The sequence below is a fragment of the Akebia trifoliata genome, chromosome 4, assembly GCF_017979445.1.
Source record: "Akebia trifoliata isolate Shusen 1 chromosome 4, ASM1797944v1, whole genome shotgun sequence".
NCBI lineage: Eukaryota > Viridiplantae > Streptophyta > Magnoliopsida > Ranunculales > Lardizabalaceae > Akebia > Akebia trifoliata.
In genome coordinates this window covers 32,750,416-32,770,263 of record NC_141378.1, presented here as the reverse complement: position 1 = coordinate 32,770,263, position 19,848 = coordinate 32,750,416, and the positions used below count along the sequence as shown (strand labels likewise).

The 19,848-nt window shown below is 35.0% G+C and overlaps 2 protein-coding genes across 6 annotated transcripts; both read left to right on the top strand.

The window, feature by feature from the left end:
• Positions 1–458: 458 nt before the first annotated feature.
• Positions 459–4,121, top strand: LOC147404748 (uncharacterized). Its single transcript, XM_086437901.1, has 6 exons — positions 459–726; positions 1,897–2,026; positions 2,141–2,334; positions 2,915–3,166; positions 3,371–3,723; positions 3,822–4,121. Exons 1-6 carry the CDS (start codon positions 459–461, stop codon positions 3,978–3,980), a joined length of 1,356 nt encoding a protein of 451 aa, XP_086294027.1. The 3' UTR covers positions 3,981–4,121.
• A 10,064-nt stretch (positions 4,122–14,185) lies between these two features.
• LOC147404747 (kinesin-like protein KIN-14F) lies at positions 14,186–18,339 on the top strand. Of its 5 annotated transcripts, none has more exons than XM_086440829.1 (9): positions 14,186–14,677; positions 14,751–14,825; positions 14,907–15,128; positions 15,207–15,959; positions 16,091–16,905; positions 17,000–17,095; positions 17,197–17,373; positions 17,467–17,927; positions 18,008–18,339. In XM_086440829.1, the coding sequence occupies exons 5-8, from the start codon at positions 16,860–16,862 to the stop codon at positions 17,649–17,651; spliced, it is 504 nt and encodes a 167-aa protein (XP_086296955.1). In that variant the 5' UTR covers positions 14,186–14,677; positions 14,751–14,825; positions 14,907–15,128; positions 15,207–15,959; positions 16,091–16,859; the 3' UTR covers positions 17,652–17,927; positions 18,008–18,339. The 5 variants fall into 5 exon arrangements, with proteins under 5 accessions (XP_086296955.1, XP_086296954.1, XP_086296952.1 ...); XM_086440828.1 differs by having other exon boundaries at positions 14,190–14,677; positions 15,207–16,905; positions 17,467–17,681; positions 17,771–17,927; positions 18,008–18,338; XM_086440827.1 differs by having other exon boundaries at positions 14,193–14,677; positions 15,207–16,013.
• Positions 18,340–19,848: the final 1,509 nt, after the last annotated feature.

Here is a 19,848-nt window from a genome sequence, read left to right as displayed (position 1 = left end):
AAGAACACCTACTTTGCAAAGAAGATGATTAAGACTCTGAGAATGAAGTGTGAAATTATTCATGCATGCCCTAATGATTGCATATTGTATTGGAGAGAGTATGAACATAGGGATAATTGTCCTCAATGTGATGAGAGCAGATGGAAACCAATTAACGAAAGAAAGTCGAAGAGCAAGTGTCTACTACAAAAAATTTTAAAATATTTTCCACTAACACCAAGATTGAAACGGATGTACACTATATCATGGATTGTAGAAATATGAAATGGCATTTCAAAGTCAATGAAAATGAAAACAAGATGTTCATGCATCATCCGAGAGATTCTATTTGTTGGAGAACAATAGATTGTAAATGGAAAGACTTTGCTGATGAGCCATGTAATGTACAGTTAGGACTTGCAACAGATGGATATAATCCATTTGGAATAAAAAATAATTCATATAGTTGTTGGTCAATTATGGTTGTTCCGTACAATCTTCCACCATCATTATGTATGCGAAAAGAATTTACGATGTTAACATTATTGATTCCTGGAAAAACTAGTCCAGGGCATGACATTGATGTCTACTTGCAACTATTAATCGCAGAGTTGAATGAGTTATGGTCGATTGAAATTGAAACGTATGATTGTATCACTAAGAGTATGTTTACCATGAAAGCAATTTTACTATGGGCTATACATGATTTTCCAGCGTATAGTCATATGTCAGGTTGTAGGACCGCAGGTAAACTTGGATGTTCTGTTTGTAATGAAGTGACCAAATCAGTCTGGTTAAACACATGGAGGGAAGTTTGCTTACATGGGACACAGAAAATTTTTAACCGATCCAATACATCTTTTAGAAGTCAATAATCACAGTTTAATGGAATGGAAGAACATAGGAAACCGAGTCTTCGTTTGAGTGGTATCGAATTATTAAACAAAATGGAAACTATTTTGACCGAATTTGGAAAAGTCCCTAACAAGAAGAGGAAGATATCTACAAATGATGAGACTCCGTGGTAAAAAAAGTCAATATTCTTTGACTTACCATCTTGGAAAGAACTTTCTATTTACCATAATATAGATGTGATGCATGTTGAAAAGAATGTGGCAGAAAACCTCCTTGCAACAATAATGAAGACTAAAGATAAGACTAAGGATGGTTGTAAAGCCCGATTAGATCTGAAAGAAATGAAGATAAAGAAAAATTTATGGCCAGTGAACATCAATGGCAAAGAGGAATTACTCACAGCTTTGTACTAATTGTCCCATCAGGAAAAAGATTTAATCTGCAAAACTCTATACAATTTGAAAGTTCCTGCGGGATACAGTTCAAATTGGAAACACAATGTGAATTTACAAGAGCTTCAGTTGAAAAATCTAAAGTCACATGATTATCACATCCTTATGCAACAACTACTTCTGGTGTTGTTAATGCATGCATTCAAAACACAGAAGCAGAAACTATTACGTGCTGTTATTCTACAATTATCATTATTTTTCAACATCTTGTGCTCGAAAAAATTCAATCGTATGGAGTTGCAGAGTATTAAAGAGGGTGTTGTAGAAATCATTTTTGTGTTTGAAAAATACTTTCCCCCTGCATTTTTTGTTTCTATGATACACGTTGTTGTGCACTTAGCAGAGGAAGCTCTAATGTGTGAACCTGTCAGATACCAATGGATGTATCCTTTTGAACGGTAATTCGATAATCTAATTTATGATTTATTTTAATTAATTTATTTTAAAAAATACTTCCTGATATATGACACATGTATCAGGATGATGAGGAGTTTTAAACGATATGTTGTTAATCATACATATCCAGAAGGCTCTATTTCATAATGTTATCTCCTAGAAGAAGCAATGATGTATTCTATGCATTATATGCTAAAAAGTATAAGTATTTTAGGAAGTCATAAGAAAGGACGTGGAAAATTCAGGGATGATGATAGTGAGCGTGCCTATCCTATCGATAAAAATGGAAAGCCATATGTTCTTATTGATGTGCAATACCAACAAGCCCACCAACAAGCCCGCAAGTGGGTAGTCTTACAATCGATTGAAAATCCAAAATGGGAAAAGTAAGTAAAATTCATACTTGATTATAATATTTAATTTAGGCTTTTACAATGAACTTACAATATTTTTAACAGGAGGTACCAAGAATACCTTCAAACACACAATCTTCAAGGACACACACGAGTAAGAAATCGTAAGGCCAATCCACAATCAAAGCCGCCACTACCTTATGTCCCTTGGGTTAGAGAACAACTAAAAGATGAAACTCATCCATCTATTACGAAGAGGCTTGCAGACGGTCCATACTTTGATGCCATTTCAATAACGTGTTTGCCGTAAATGGTTATGTTTTCCACACAATAGAATATGAAATGAACTTGACAACACAAAATTCAGAGGTCTCAATGAAGGCTATGACCAGTTTTAAGTCAAGTGCTAGGGATTTGAATATGGTGGACCAAGAAGTTACTTATTATGGTGTCATTAAAAAAATAATTGAATTGAATTATATTGACTTCACGGAGATTGTATTTTATTGTGATTGGATACGTATCGAAGTTTCAAATGGTTATGTCGTTGATCCAGAAACAAATTTGAGATATGTTAATTTATGGACATTAATGAAGAATACAAGAGAAGATGATGAATTTTTTATTCTTGCATCACAAGGAACACAAGTCTTCTATTGTAAGGATCACAGTAGACCTAAAGATGATTGGCAAGTCGTATTAGAGCTCCAAAGAGATTGAATCGAGATGTAGATGCTTTTGAGGATTCATATTCTTTTACTACAAATATGGGTGCAAATACCTTGACATCAACCCTTCAAGAAGATATTATAGAAGATGATAAAAATTAGAATATCAATAACATCTATCATATATACCATGTTTCCACATTGATGTCAGTTACTAATATTTCTGTTGCATGTTCATTTATAATATTTAATATTTTTAATGTTCTAAAATCTGATGCTTCCAAGCTACATGATTCATTGCATGACCATTTAACTTCTCGACCTGAATTATCGGGACATAGGCCTACATCTTCGCAATCAATAGATGCACCATCTTCATCAACATTAACCACAGATCATGTTTCTTCTTCATCTTCTTGTCCACGACGTCATTTGAGCTTCAATGGAAATGGACAATGCATCGGTGAGAATTTAGTTACTTTAGCTACACTTATAGGTCATTTTGTTATGACGAATATATCACCTCTATACCTTTCTTAGAATAGAGTACCCACCCATATACTTGACCTCATTTGGCATTTGATCCAGTTAATTGTTATTTATTTTATAATATTTAATATTTTTTTGTGCTCTAATAAATTATTTGTATGTTACAATTTGAATGTAGGCAATATGTCACAGAATGGGTCTTGTGATTCAAACTCTGATGCTTCCGAGTTACATGATTCATTGCATGTCCGTTTAGCTTCTCAACCTGAATTATCGAGACATAGACCTACATCTTCCCAATCGATAGATGCACCATCTTCTTCGACACTAACTACAAATCGCACTTCTTCTTCATCTTCTTGTCCACGACGTCGTTTGAGCTTCAATGGGCATGGACAATGCATTGGTGAGAATTCAATTGCATTAGCTGCACTTATAGGTCGTTTTGCTATGGCGAATGTATCACCTCTATACCCTTCTTGGAATAGAGTACCTACTCATATACTTGATCTCATCTGGCATTTGATCCAGGTAATTGTCATTTATTTATAATATTTTTATTAATGTTGACTTTTATTTACTATATCTTTGTTGTTTAATTTGATCAACTTGTTCATTTTCTTAAATAGGATCACTTTGAAATCACCGATGATCATCGGGATTTCTGTTTGCAGAAAGCTGGTAATGCTTGGAGGAATTGGAAGTACCGACTAGGAAAGAAATATCGTACATCTGGTACTACAAATGCTCAGTGCAAGATGAATAAACCTAAAAGATGGGTGAAGTAAGAGGATTGGGAGATGTTTGTAGACTTAAAGTCTACACTCGAGGAAAAGGAAAAGAGCTTGAAGTATGTGAATCTACGTGGCAAAATGAAAGCCCCACACAATACTGGTAGAAAGGGTATAGCGAATAGAGCTGAGGAGTTGGTAAGTTTTACATTATAATTAAATGTGGGTAGATACTTGATTATTTTTTATAGATATATCATATATTATTTCTATTTTATAGAGAAAAACGAGATTAGATGGTAGCCAGCAGAGTTGTACATCTCTAGTCACATTGGTGATGAGTGTTTTCAAACACTCAATTATACACACATTTTTCGGATATTTATCTTGATTTTTGTACCTATTTATCCATATTAAGATAATAATCATGATAAGGCTCAAATCACCACGTTGCATGTTAATTAGGCTTAATTATATATAAATAAATTTATTTACTAGATAAATTTAATTAGGTGTAGTTCTTGTGCAGAAAATCAACAAATTGAAATCAAAATCTCAAGACAAAAGCATTTGAACCCACTTTGGAATGTCCTAATCCTTTGGAATGCCCTAATCCTTAACTCATATTCTCCTCTTTTGTCTTTTTGTGCAAAGAAAAGTGGAGGCTACTTTTAAACTCTTCTACACACATTTTCTCTATAAATAGAGCCTTCGTTTCTAGAGAAAAGGTCCCATCTTGGTTCTCTTATCCAAGACTCCTTTAATCCAAGGCTCTTAGCCTATTCTCTTATTTTTTGTATTTTCATTTACTAGTTATTTTCTTTTGGTTAAATAGCCTTGTAAGAAGTAGAAGAAGAAGAAGTTGTAATTTTCTCCATGAAATGAAGAAAAATTCTTTCATCTCTTATCTTCCCTCTCTTGCAATGACATTAGGCTAAGTTCCCCTCCATTGGAGAGTGGAAAAGCCTAGAGCAAGTTCTTGTGTTATTTCTAATTTTATGCCTTTCTTTTATTTAAAATGCTTATGAATTCTCTTTAAGTTTCTTGCACATTTTATTCTTAATATAGATACTTTATGCTTAGATTAGATCAAAATAAAGTATGCTTAAATTAGATAATTTGTAGTAAGAAGTTTTCAAAGAATTCTACTTTGTTTTTGTTCCCTTATTTCATTTTATTTGCAAAACTTTCCGATCTAAGGAGCTAACACCAAGCACTTATGATTGAGTTATAAAAAGGCTAGAGACTAGGAATTGCTCATTAACATATTTTAGGTAGATCCACCTCCAATGGTGTTTTAATTCATAAGTTTACTTGCTTTTAATTTTATTTACTTTAGTTTATTTTCTAGCAATTTTACATCTTCTTATAAGTTCAAAAATACAAAGAAAAATAGTTTTAATTCCTTTTAGTTAACTTGGATTTTATCTTCTTAGCTTAGTTCTATTCCTCCTTTCTCTTGGGTTCGATCCCCTACTTGCCCCACAAGTAAGATTATTATTAACTCCGGTGAGAAGAACAACGATTGTCTCATCAGAATTTTGGCGCCGCTGCCGGGGATAGGTAAAGGTATTAGTGGCAAGTTTTGATTTAAAATTAATTTCTTTCATTTTTATTTTATTTTATTTTTTTTCTTTTGGTTTCTTTCTATAAGTTCAAATGTTCTTGAGATTTTAAGAAAGAAGAAAGAAGAAAAAAACATTGAAAAAAAAAAAAAGTCATTCCCGTTTATTTTTTCACTCTTGACAGTAGAACTTAAACTGACTGTAACTTTCTGCTCCGATCTCCGATTATCTATTATAATATATCGATTTGGGGTAGAACGAAATTTTCTATATATTATGACAAAGTCAGCAAGATTGTGGTAAGTCAGATTCTGTTTTTGAGTCCGTTTACTATCATTTCTACTAACATTTCTCTTTTGCTTCTTGTAGGTGAACATTTTTTTATCTTCTTTTCTTTCAATTTCCTTGAATCTTTAGTTAGGTTTATTTTTCTGTTTTATAAACACTTGTATAAGATTTTTTGTAATTTTTTTAATTATCCAAGAAGGCTTGGATTGTAATAGACTAAGGAAGGACGATGGGTGGACAATACCGTCACGTCTCCTTAGGTTCGCACACCAAAATTGGAGTTGGTGGTCTAAGTCGACTCAAACTGTCTTCACCCCGTTTAGCACGTGAGGTAATCTCAAAACACTCACGCCTCTCTTTGCTAGTGGGTTACTCCTTGCCTTTGTATGTTATTTTTCCAATTTGCACACACTTGGAATAGTTAATTAAGTAGTAAAGAGCACTCCTCTCCTAGGGATGACATGATAAGATAAGGATTTGAAGTCATTACCAATTCCTTACTCTAATTAGGATAATCAACTCACTAGTCATCCAATCAAATTAATTAAAATCAATTAGACTTGACTATAGGACCCACGAGCTCAATAGGAGAAATTCCGCTTCAAGTTGTGCCAATTGCGTTTCTTGGTCCTTTTTCTATCTAGTAAGATCTTGCCCTTTGAGGGGATAGACTCAGTCTATTTAAGAAAGAAGGTATTTAAGAGTGCCCTTGCTTATGCATTGTGCGCCTCCTCCGATCTAGCTTTAGGCAACCTATCTAGGTCCAGTCTTTTCTTTTTGTGATTGTTTGATCGACTGTGTGATTTGCATGCTTGGTAGACGTTCACAAAACAACGTGTTAGAACCATTTGATCCTGAGATCGAACGTACCATCAGTAGGATACGCAAGACACCATCAGTAGTTATGATGGGTGATCGAGGGTGAATTCTCAATGAGCTCTTCGCTCCAGCTTTCGCATCTCCTCCTACATGCATTGTTTTACCATTGAACAATGCACCTCAGTTTGAAATTAGGGCTGCCACCATTAATATGCTCCCTAAGTTCCACGGTTTAGAGCGTGAACAACCTTACACCCATCTTAATCGATTCTTGACTATATGTCAAACTTTTAGAAATCAGAATCTAGATGAGGAGAGTATCAAGCTTATTCTGTTCCCGTTATCCTTGGAAGACCACGCAGCTGCGTGGTTGAACTCCCTAACACCCAATTCCATATCTACCTGGGATGTTCTATCCAAGAAATTTATGGCCAAATTCTACCCCGTGGCCAAAACTGAGAAAATGAAGGACTCTATTAGAAATTTTAGAGCCCGTCCTGATGATGAATTTTCCCAAACTTGGGAAAGATTCAATGATTTATTGGTCAAGTGCCCACACCATGGCATTGACAAAGCACAGTTGGTGCAAAGTTTTTATAGAGGATTAACAATGAATCAACGTACCTTAGTCGAGTCAATGCATAAGGGTCAGTTCATGAACCAGACTCCCAACCAAGCGTATGATTTCCTCGTAGAGTTAGTCGAGAGTGCTCAAAATTGGAGTACTAACCAAGAAGAATTTGATAGAGATGATCCGGTTAGAAAGACAGGCATGTATGAGATGAAGGCACACCCTGATCTCAAAAATGTTATGTCTAGTCTAGTGAGTGGGATGAACAATCTCACGAAGAAGTTAGATGCCTTTACCATTTCAGCATCCAAACCTCACCTAGACCCTCGTGCAATTTTATAAGTTACTGTCGAACCGAGTTCTTTGTGCGTCATATGCGACGGCAACGATAAATTGGTTTAGTGTTGTCCCACCTTGCCTCAAATCAAAGTTGAACAAGTAAATGCGATTAATGGCTATAGTGCTTTTAGGAAGCCAACTCCAAACTCTTTTAGCCAAACCTATCACCCAGATAATAGGTTCCGTCCTAATTTCTCATACAGACAGAACGAACCTATTCAATCTAGTGGTCTATCAGGTTACAATAGGAGTTTTCCTAGGCAATCTGGTTCTTTCACAAACCAAGCTATTGTTCCTCAAGTCCCTTATTAATCCCAACAATCTACAGATTGCAGAGCCATCATACCAGATCCCATGAACAATTACCAGCAGCCTGCCCAACAACAGTCGTCCTTAGAATCTATGATTGCCGAGTTGATAAGACAGCAACAGCAGTTCATCCAAACTCAACAGTAAATCCATCAAAATCAAACTCAGATTAACCAGGTCACTGCGCAATCCATAGCTAAGATGGAAGTTCAGTTGGGGCAGTTAGCTCTCTCCTTGAGTGGGAGAGAGAAAGGTCAATTTCCTAGTCAGACTATCCCTAACCCTAGAGGTCAACCTTTGATTCCAAACGGATCGAAAGGTCAATATGAAGTAGGAAGCCATTCTGGAGCTCCACAAGACTCAGTCCAAGCTATCCACACCTTACGTTCGGGAAAAAAGGTGGACAACAAGGTCCAACCTATTGACATGGGAAAAAAAGTCCTAGGGAAAGACAAAGTTCAAAAAAAAGTCATAGAATCTCCAATAGAGAAAGAGAAAGATTTGGAAAATCCTCCTATCATTTTGCCAATTCCAAAAGCTCCATTTCCCCATCGCCTTAGAGATTCTTAAAAAGGTAAGCAATTTGAGGGTGTCTTAGAAGTCTTCCAAAATGTGCATATCAATATCCCATTCCTAGATGCCATTAAGCAGATACCTTCTTATGCGAAATTCCTAAAGGATTTGACCACAGCTAAAAGGAAAACACCATTTCCTTGGGAAGCTATCATGGCAGCCCAAGCTTCGTCGCTCATCCAACAAACGATTGCACCAAAATTTAAGGATCCTGGATGTCCGACAATTTCCATTTATATTGGAAATCAAGTAGTCGAAAAATGTCTCTTAGACTTAGGGGCTAGTGTGAACCTTTTACCATATTCTGTTTATAAACAATTAGGTTTGGGGGTTTTGAAACCCACCGATATCACGTTGAGTCTAGTCGATAGGTCCATAAAAATTCCAAAGGGTATAGTTGAGGACGTGATAGTTAAAGTCAAAGATTTCTATTTTCCTGTTGACTTTGTTGTCTTAGACACGGAGCCAGTCATCAATTCGAACAGTCATATTCCTATCATCTTAGGACGTCCATTCTTAGCCACGTCTAACGCAGTCATTCGTTGTAGAAATGAAATTATGACTTTAGCATTTGGGGATATGAAAGTGAAACTGAACGTCTTCCACAATTTTCAAGGAATTGATGTAGATGATGGTATGGAGGAAGTGAACATGATAGATACACTAGTTAATCAAACGTATCAAGAGTTAGGGTACTCTGATCCCCTAACAAAATGTTTGGCTCACTTTGGCCTTGACTTGGACGTCGAAGAGTCTATAAGCGAAGTCAATGCTTTGCTTGAATCTGTTCCACTCTTAGATTCTGTGCGGTGGCACGCAAAAACTGAAAGTCTTCCTGTGTGCACATCCAATCTTGTTCCTTCTTATATCGAGCCTCCAAAATTAGAACTCAAGTCGCTTCCAGAGACCTTGAGATATGCATTTATTCGTAAGAATCAAACCTTGCCCGTGATCATTTCCTCTCACCTTAATGAAGTTCAAGAGGGAAAGTTGTTAGGAGTATTAAAAGAACATCAAGAAGCTATTGGTTGGAGCATAGCTGACATCAAGGGAATTAGTCCATCTGTGGTAATGCATCATATTCGTTTAGAGGATTTTACTAAGCCTTCCTTAGAACCTCAGAGATGGCTAAATCCTATCATGAAAGACGTAGTTCGGATGGAAGTGATGAAATTGCTAGATGCGGGTATTATCTATCCTATCTCTGACAGTGGTTGGGTGAGTCCTATACAAGTAGTTCCTAAGAAGTCTGGTACCACTGTGGTAGTGAACTAAAATAATGAATTAATCCCCACTTGAGTCCAAAATGGATGGAGAGTGTGTATTGACTATAGAAAACTCAACTCGATGACTCCTAAGGATCATTTCCCCTTACCTTTCATTGATCAAATGTTAGAGCGTCTGGCAGGACATTCTTACTATTGCTTCTTAGATGGTTATTCCGGGTACAACCAGAAACCCATTGCTCCAATCGATCAAGAGAAAACAACTTTCACCTGCTCTTTCAGAACTTTCGCGTATCGTCGCATGCCTTTTGGATTGTGCAATGCACCCGCTACTTTTAAACGGTGCATGATGAGTATATTTTCCAACATGCTAGAAAAATATCTCGAAGTATTCATGGACGATTTTTTAGTTTTTGGATCAAGTTTTGAGGAATGTCTCTATCACTTGACTTTGGTCCTTGTACGTTGCAAAGAGGTCAATCTAGTTCCCAATTGGGAAAAATGCCATTTCATGGTAACATCGGGGATTGTGCTAGGGCACATTGTTTCTACTAAGGAGATTGAGGTAGATAAGGCAAAGGTAGGTTTAATTGAAAAATTACCACCTCCTAGAACGGTCAAAGAAATTAGATCATTCCTAGGCCATGCAGGTTTCTATCGTAGATTCATTAAAGATTTCGGGAAAATCTCGAAACCTTTATGTGAGCTATTGGGAAAGGATGTTCCTTTCGACTTTTCAGAGTCATGTCTCTCTGCGTTCAACAAGCTCAAGTCTGAGTTAACCTCGGCACCCATTATTCAACTTCCAAACTGGAGCATTCCATTCGAAGTTATGTGCGACGCTTCAGATTATGCAATAGGCGCTGTTTTGGGTCAGCGAATTGAAAAACAACCTCATGTTATCCAATATGCTAGTAAAACCTTAAACGATACTCAGCTTAATTACTCTATAACAGAGAAGAAAATGCTAGCAGTGGTCTATGCCATTGAAAAATTCTGCCCCTACCTCATAGGATCTAAAGTCGTGATCTACACAGACCACGCAGCATAGAACTATCAAAGAAAGATGCTAAAGCAAAGTTAATCCGTTGGATTCTACTTCTACAAGAGTTTGATCTCGAGATCCGAGATAAAAAAGGGGCAGAAAATGTCGTAGCTGATCACTTGTCTAGGATAGTTAACAAGCCATCCAAGGAATCCTTACCCATCTCTGAATCCTTTTCCAATGAGCAACTTATGCAAATCACTCAAGCCAATGCTCCATGGTATGCGGACATTGTCAACTACCTAGTTACAGGTCAATTCCTAGTCAAAATAACTAGTCAAGAGAAACTCCGTCTTCTGTCAAAAACAAATTGGTATTTCTGGGATGAGCCATACTTATTTAAGTATTGTCCTGATCAAATCATTAGACGTTGTATTCTAACCTGTGAGCAAGTCAGTATCCTAGAGTTTTGCCATAATCATGCCTGCGGAGGGCACTTCAGTGGTAAGAAGACTGCCATGAAAATCCTACAATGCGGTTTTTTTTGGCCTAGTATTTTTCGTGATGCCCACGAGTTTAGCAAATCTTGTGATAGATGTCAAAGATTAGGAAAAATCTCTAAGAGAAATGAAATGCCTCAAAATCCTATACTGATCATCGAAATTTTTGACGTGTGGGGTATAGACTTCATGGGACCTTTTCCTATCTCCCAGGGTTACCAATACATCCTAGTTGCCGTTGACTATGTGTCAAAATGGGTCGAAGCTGTGGCATGTAGAACTAACGATCACAAGGTTGTGATAAAATTCATCAAGGAGACGATTTTTTCAAGATTTGGTACTCCGCGAGCTATCATAAGTGATGGTGGCTCGCATTTTTGCAACAAGATCTTTGCTGCGTTGATGAAGAAATACCTCATAACGCATAAGGTTGCCACACCTTACCACCCACAAACAAGTGGACAAGTGGAGATTTCTAACAGGGAAATAAAGACTATCTTAGAAAAAATAGTCAATCCTTCAAGGAAAGATTGGTCTTTGAGATTGAGTGATTCACTCTGGGCCTATAGGACTGCATTCAAGACACCCATAGGGATGTCTCCCTACCGGTTAGTTTTTGGCAAGGCCTGCCATCTCCTGTAGAACTAGAACATCGTGCATATTGGGCGATCAAACGCCTCAACTTTGATTTTGATAAAGCCGGTGAGAAGCGAAAGTTACAACTAGACGAGTTAGAAGAGATTAGAAATGACTCGTATGATTGTGCCAAAAGGTACAAAGAGCGTACCAAATTCTTTCACGATAGGCACATTCTTAGGAGGAATTTCATTCCTAATCAAAAAGTTTTGTTGTATGATAATAGACTCCACCTTTTTCCTGGAAAACTTAAGTCTCGATGGACTGGCCCATATATTATCCAAACAGTTTACCCCCATGGTGCTGTTGAAGTCCTTAATCCTAAGGACGGATCCACTTTCAAAGTGAATGGCCAACGTCTCAAACCGTTTCTCGAGTATGTTCCGCAGGAGGAAGTTCTTTTTCTCGATGATCCCGTCTATCAAAATTAACTATGTTTTCGTCTAGCTAAAGACGTTAAACTTAGCGCTTCTGGGAGACAATCCATGCACTTCAAGGGACATTGTGTTAAATATCAACAGGACTATAGGGTCTGTCTCAGGTGCTATCTAACCCACTTCATTTCATTTTGTCAATTTCAATTTTACTTTTGCATGTATATGTTGAAATATTGAGGACAATATAATGTTTAAGTTTGGGGGTGTATGGGTCGGATTTCCACTTATTATTTTCTTCTTTAAAAAAAAAATAAATAAATAAAATTTGAAAAATATTTAGTTGGCGACTTTGTTGTATTTTACTCAAAATCTTAACTTGTATCTTTAAGCACTTAGTTAAAAATATTTTATCAGTCTTTCATTGGAAGCTATGATCTGGAGTCCCCATTTGTATTTCTCTTAGGCAAAAATTAGAGCAAAGTTATCTTTTGGTTTATAGTCACTTCTAATAAGGTTACAAGAGTCTAGATTGTATTAAAAGAGCTTATTACCTTCTTTCTACCAGAGTTTAAGGAAAAACTAGGTTTGATGAACTTTGACTTCCTTGTTCAATTGGTTGGCTGATTAGAAGAAAAACAGAACTGGGTTGTATACACCTTGTACAACAACCATTGAATTAGACTGGGTACCTTGAAAAGGGCTGCCTATTTTTCTTAGAAAAATAATGAAGAAGTAATAGAAAAAAAGAGACCTTTCAAAAAAAAAAAAATCAAAGATCTAAAAGTTTATGTAAAGTTTTAGTAGGGTGAAAGCTATCAAGTGTAAAAATGTGAGTATACTGGAATATCACAGATAAAGCCCCTTAGAGGTATTAAAGTGAATATCCACACTTCTCACTACCCCAGACAGGATGCTAAGTTTAGAATTAAACCCTAAGTTACTCCAGCTATTCTTGAGTAGTTAGAAGGTTGAAACTCATTTGAGAAAATCGAATCTCTTAAATTTCTGAGTTAGAATCACTATCGCTCAAAGGTCAATTTAAGTCTAAGTTTTGTCATAGAGAAATAAGGGTTGGGACTCTATACCAAGCAGTACTTCCAATTGATTGACAAAAAAAAAAAATATATTTGTGTTTTTCAATATAAGTTTTGATTTTGACTATTTTTACTTCAAAGTTGTTTTCAAATTTTGTGGGTATATTTTCTACAAGCCCTCACAAGTCAAACGCGTCCACTAGGGGTAACCTAGGGGTTCAAGGGCTTGCTGCATTCGCTAAATGCAGTCGAGGTGCCTGCGAAAGTGGCAGTTTTATTTTCTAGGGACTAGAAAAAGGTAAGTTTGGGGGTGTGATGAGTGTTTTCAAACACTCAATTATACACACATTTTTCGGATATTTATCCATATTAAGATAATAATCATGATAAGGCTCAAATCATCACGTTGCATGTTAATTAGACTTAATTATATATAAATAAATTCATTTACTAGATAAATCTAATTACGTGTGTTTCTTGTGCAGAAAATCAACAAATTGGAATCAAAATCTCAAAATAAAAGCATTTGGGCCCACTTTGGAATGCCCTAATCCTTAACTCATATTCTCCTATTTTGTCTTTTTGTGCAAAAAAAAGTGGAGGCTACTTTTAAACTCTTCTACACACATTTTCTTTATAAATAGAGCCTTCATTTCTAGAGAAAGGATCCCATCTTGGTTCTCTTATCCAAGACTCCTTTAATCTAAGGCTCTTATCCTATTCTCTTATTTTTTGTATTTTCATTTTCTAATTATTTTCTTTTGGTTAAATAGTCTTGTAAGAAGTAGAAGAAGAAGAAGTTGTAATTTTCTCCATGAAATGAAGAAAAGTTCTTTCATCTCTTATCTTCTCTCTCTTGCAATGACATTAGGCTAAGTTCCCCTCCATTGGAGAGTGGAAAAGCCTAGTGCAAGTTCTTGTGTTATTTCTAATTTTATGCCTTTCTTTTATTTAAAATGCTTATGAATTCTCTTTAAGTTTCTTGCACCTTTTATTCTTGATATAGATACTTTATGCTTAGATTAGATCAAGATAAAGTATGCTTAAATTAGATAATTTGTAGTAAGAAGTTTTCAAAAATTCTACTTTATTTTTGTTCCCTTATTTCATTTTATTTGCAAAACTTTCCGATCTAAGGAGCTAACACCAAACACTTATGATTGAGTTATAAAAAGGTTAGAGACTAGGAATTGCTCATTAACATGTTTTAGGTAGATCCACCTCCAATGATGTTTTAATTCATAAGTTTACTTGCTTTTAATTTCATTTACTTTAGTTTATTTTCTAGTAATTTTACATCTTCTTATAAGTTCAAAAATACAAAGAAAAATAGTTTTAATTCCTTTTAGTTAATTTGGATTTTATCTTCTTAGCTTAGCTCTATTCCTCCTTTCTCTTGGGTTCGATCCCCTACTTGCCCCACAAGTAAGGTAAAAGTAAGATTATTATTAACTCCGGTGAGAAGAACAACGATAGTCTCATCAATTGGGCCTGGTGGTACTGCTTTCACACCCGAATTGAGCAATACCATTGTGAGTGGTCAGGAATTTATTTTATTTTTTATTAAACAAAAGATTAATTTTTAATAAGTTTTTTATTTTACAGTTTTTAATTAAGGAATTGATTAGTTTGGATCCCACATTTGGAACAAACGATTTAGATAATGATGCAGTTGCAAAGGTATATTCATGTTATTTCGTTCATTTTTTTTTCTTTTACATACATGATCTTATTCTAATAAGATTAACATTTATTTCATAGGTATGTGGGAAAGATAGAAAAGGGTGAGTGAGAGGCTTGAGTGGGGGAATATCAAAAACAGCTATGCAGTACATGGTTCCAAAACAAATTGAGATACAAAAGTTGGAAGGTCATGTATTCAGTATGAGTCAGTAACTTCAGAATTTGACAAAGAAGTTAAACTCAGTGCCGCAGTCATCTACCAAGTCCTCTTCACAATATGACGTTGGAAGTTCTTTTGAGGTATTGATATACATTTTGTGAAAATTATATTTTTTTAATTATCTTGTATAGAATATTAATACTCTTAATTGTTTGTAGGGGATAACATCATCACACTATCCCGCCCCACGTGGTCAGAGGTGCAATTTGTTCAACCTCCATTTGACTAAAATCTATGCCCATGGGATATTGGTTCGTGTAGAGGTATTGTCCCTGGATTACTATCATGTCCTTATTGATGAGATTTTTGACATGTCTGCACAGCTACAGGATAAGGATGTGGCTGAGGAAATGACGTTTGCTAACATTGACCTAGGCTCCATCATTAGATGGCCTTGTATGATGAAAGACATCATATCATGATTCCTTTATGTATTTTGGACTTCTATTGTCTTTGGATATGTCTTTGGATTTGTACTACATATTCTAGTGGTGACTTACTTGATACTATAGCTCTTATTGATTCATTTGACATAGGCTCCATCATTAGGTGGTCTCGTATGATGACATATATCATATCATGATCCACTCCTGTCTTTTGGACTTGTATTACATTTCTATTGTCTTTGGATATGTACTACATATGCATTTCTATATGACTTTGATTGATTCATTACATATTATAATGGTAGACTTACTTGATACTAGTTTTTATTGACTCATTTATTGTCTTCTAGGACTTTCACATTATTTTAAATTATTTAATTAGTAACTAATAGTTTTTTCTTTTTAGGTATACTTTTTTAACTCCGCCAATGAAAAAATTAAACATTTTACATTGCCGGTCCCATGCCTGGATAAAGGAGGAGGGAAAAGGATGATCCTCAAACACTTAAACCAGTGGTTGCTTGGGTTAGTGGAACTTGTGCACGGCTCTTCAAGTCAAAAGTGCAATTTGATCATGCTGTGAGTTATTACCCTAATACCTAGGACTGTTCCCTTTTAATCCACCACTCTTTTAATCGTAGCATTGTTTAAACCAGGGTGCCAAAAGTGGTGGTGAGATGGAGTCTGCACAAGCAAAGAATGAAGCATTAAGAGATATTTGGTGTTCGAAACAGTCCATCGTTGTTGGGAGGAGCTATTTGGTGTTGTGCTCTTGTCTGCAGATATGGTAAACATGTTGTGTAATTCTTGGTTTGTGAATAATGTTAATTTTGAGGGCTATTATCTAACTCTTGACTGAATGTGGTATTAGAGTGCCTGGAGTAGTTTCTAACTTTTCTTTTCTAACCAAATTTCATCCACATGAAACCCTCTTAGTTCCTCACTCATGCTGTAGCGCTGCAAAATTGGCATCATATTTTCTTGGAACGTTTACGCCACATTTTTCCCCATCTAGTTTTTCTGGCATGCTATTAGAAAGTGTTTAGCTCTTTTTGCTGGAGAATTGGACATGAACTTTGTGTCAAATGAGACAAAATTAGTTTCAGATTACTTGATGAGTAGTTTCTCTCTTCACCTTTTGGTTATTAAGTTAAATTGTTATGTATCTTTTTGGATGTTTATAGTTATTTTTTGATGAATGATTAAATTGCTTCCATGAGAATGCTATCTATGACGAGGAAACAAATAGGCGATTGTTGAAGTAGCAAACGCTCTTTGACCAACAAAATAGAGATATTCAGGTGTTCATTTTTGGTGATATACTTCTCTTTATAATTTCTTAAGTTGCTGGATGAATTAATTGGAGTTGATAATTCTGAATTTTTGTAGGATCTTAGACATACTCTTCACACTACAAGAGCAGGTATGCAGTTTATGCAAATGAGGTGCCGTGAGGAGTTTGGCATGCTTGGTAAGATTTTGAAGAATTTATCTAGTTTTCCTGTTTGAGATTCCTTACCAACCACAACTTTTCACACATTCTGAGATTATTCTTTCGTTAATAGGTAAGCACCTTCATGGTCTGGCTCACGCGGCTTCTGGGTACCAAAAAGTTCTCGAGGAGAACCGGAAGCTATACAATCAAGTGCAAGACCTTAAAGGTAGCATAGTAATTGTGTTACCATCAAGAACTTTTGACAATAATCTAATGACATTACTCAAAAGAGTGTTTAACATAAATTTTGTTTCAATATCAAATTAGGAAGTATTAGGGTCTACTGTCGAGTAAGACCATTTTTGCTTGGACAACCAAACCGATCTAACACTATGGATTATATAGATGAAGGAAATATTACTATCGTCACCCCTTCAAAATATGGAAAAGAAGGACGCAGATCTTTCAACTTTAATAAAGTGTTTGGTCCATCGGCAACTCAAGGTTGGGAAGCTATCCCCATTTAGGTCCTTTTTCCCTCATATTATCTTCTTATAATGTTCTAATTTGCAACAATTGCTTTCTTTTCTATTGCAGAGGAGGTCTTTGAGGATACACAACCTCTAATCCATTCTATTCTTGATGGTTATAATGTTTGTATATTTGCATATGGCCAAACAGGATCCGGAAAAACTTACACTAGGGTAAGACATTCCAACAATTACTCTAGAATTGTTGATGATGTTAAAGTTCATCGATTTTTGGATATTTGGGTTGCTTGAAGGAGTAAATTCTTGTTGTTGATTCATGTGGTATCTTTATCTAGACTGTACCTATAGATTTCACTTTTACTCCATGTCACTCTTATTTCTTGAGATACCTTAACCCATAAACACATTAGAAATTCGTAACAATTCTCAGAACGGACTCAATGTACCAGATGCAAACCTTGTACCTGTTTCATCAACATCAGATGTTATTGAACTGATGAATATTGGACTAAAGAACCGTGCAATTAGTGCAACTGCCCTCAATGACCGTAGCAGTCGCTCTCACAGGTAGGACAATTGTCCTCTTGGTTTAATTTTGGAACAATTTTCCTTAAATTAGTGCTAAATTTTATGAAATTGATTTGCAGTTGCCTTACCGTTCATGTTCAAGGAAGAGATTTGACATCAGGTACCGTTATTCGTGGATGCATGCATTTAGTTGACCTGGCAGGAAGTGAGAGAGTCGACAAATCTGAGGTCACAGGAGATAGATTGAAAGAGGTGCAACATATCAACAAATCGCTTTCAACCTTAGGCGATGTAATTGGTGCCCAAGTTGTTCTTGTAAGTTATCTTCAGCTTCACCTAAGAAAAGTTGTTATAGTTACGTATATTTTTGACTCAATGTCATATGTAAGTGCCCAATTGCTTCAATTAGAGCTTGTTTAGTAATGAAATTTTAATATATAAATTGAATTTTGAGTTGTTTAATTTAATTTGGAGCTTGTTTTATGATTTTTGTTTTGTTTTTTATTTTTTGATTTTTTTTATTACTATTTCTTTCATTATGATGGGTGAATTAGAGAATCGTGCTATTGTTTGTTAAACCTCCAAATTTGATGGTCATACTCAATGGATTTTTTCTTTGTTTTCTTTTTAAATCCATTCTCCAATAATTTGATAGTCCAGGACCGTCAAAAAAAAAATTCTACAAGAGAATATTTGACAGGAGGGTCCGTCAAATTTGGAAAAATATGACGGGCTAAGATCGTCAAATATGGGTTTTTTTCACATAGTCTCCCCGTGTTTATTCTTTTACATTCCTTTCATTTTTTTTTTCACTATCATCTATTTTATCGTTAATGTTTTCTTTTGTTCTTTTTTGTTTACTCCTAGTCATCATGTGACTTATAGTAGAGGTTTTTCTTTTTTCATTTTCTTTTTCTTGTCTTTCTATTTCTTCCATTTTGTCCTGACCATCATGATTAACTTGAGTTTTTTTGCGTGAAATTTTCTAGTTCTAGAGAGATTTGAATCATTTTGGAGGTTTTCATGTTTAGGGAAGAATGATTACTCAAATTGATGGATGGTAATGTGTTATACTTGTGCAATGTTTTGAAACACTGCGACCATTTATTCATTAAATCAATGAATATTCAAGATGAACGTTTTAAAAATTCAGAAAGTGGCCTACATCTCTCTTGTTGATTTTTGAAATTTTTTCTAGTATATAATTTATCGATTTAGGAATTTCATAGTCATAATTTCTATTTTGAAAAATCTATATTCATAACCTTTTATTTTGGAAGGTTCATGATCGAAAGTTTCTATTTTGGAAAATTTATATTTGAAACTTTTTAATGCAGAAATTTCATGATTGTCTATCTTGAGAAAATTCATATTCATCAATTTCTAATTTACGAATTTATTTATTTTGTAATTTTCCAATTTAGGGTTTTTATTTTTTTTTTATTTTGAAAAATAAGTATTCAAAATTTCTAGTTTAGGAACTCGTCATGTGTTTGTAATTTTCCATTTTAGAAGATTTATTTTTTTTAAATTTCTAGTTTGGGAATTCATCATATATTCATAAATTTCTATTTTGAAAAAATTTATATTCCTAATTTAGAAATTTCACATTCATAATTTTCTAATTTGGAAAATTTTCGCAAATTCTTATTTTATCGTATTTAAAAAATATTTGCACACGTGGATTTTTAATTGACTTTAGAATATTGGAAATAATTATGGCTTTTTCGCAATATTCCATTTTTTGTGCGTAATTCGAAGAATCCTTTAAATATTTGGAAAATTTTTTGCTATTAGATTCGTTTAGTAAATCCAATATAAATTAATGATGATTGGACTTTAGTTTATCTTTAATCTTTGAAAATCGAGCATAGGATAGTTTTGGATTGTAGTAGAGACTAATCATTTCGATTAGGCAGGTTCAATGCCTAACACCTTCCGAAACCCATAATCTGATCTC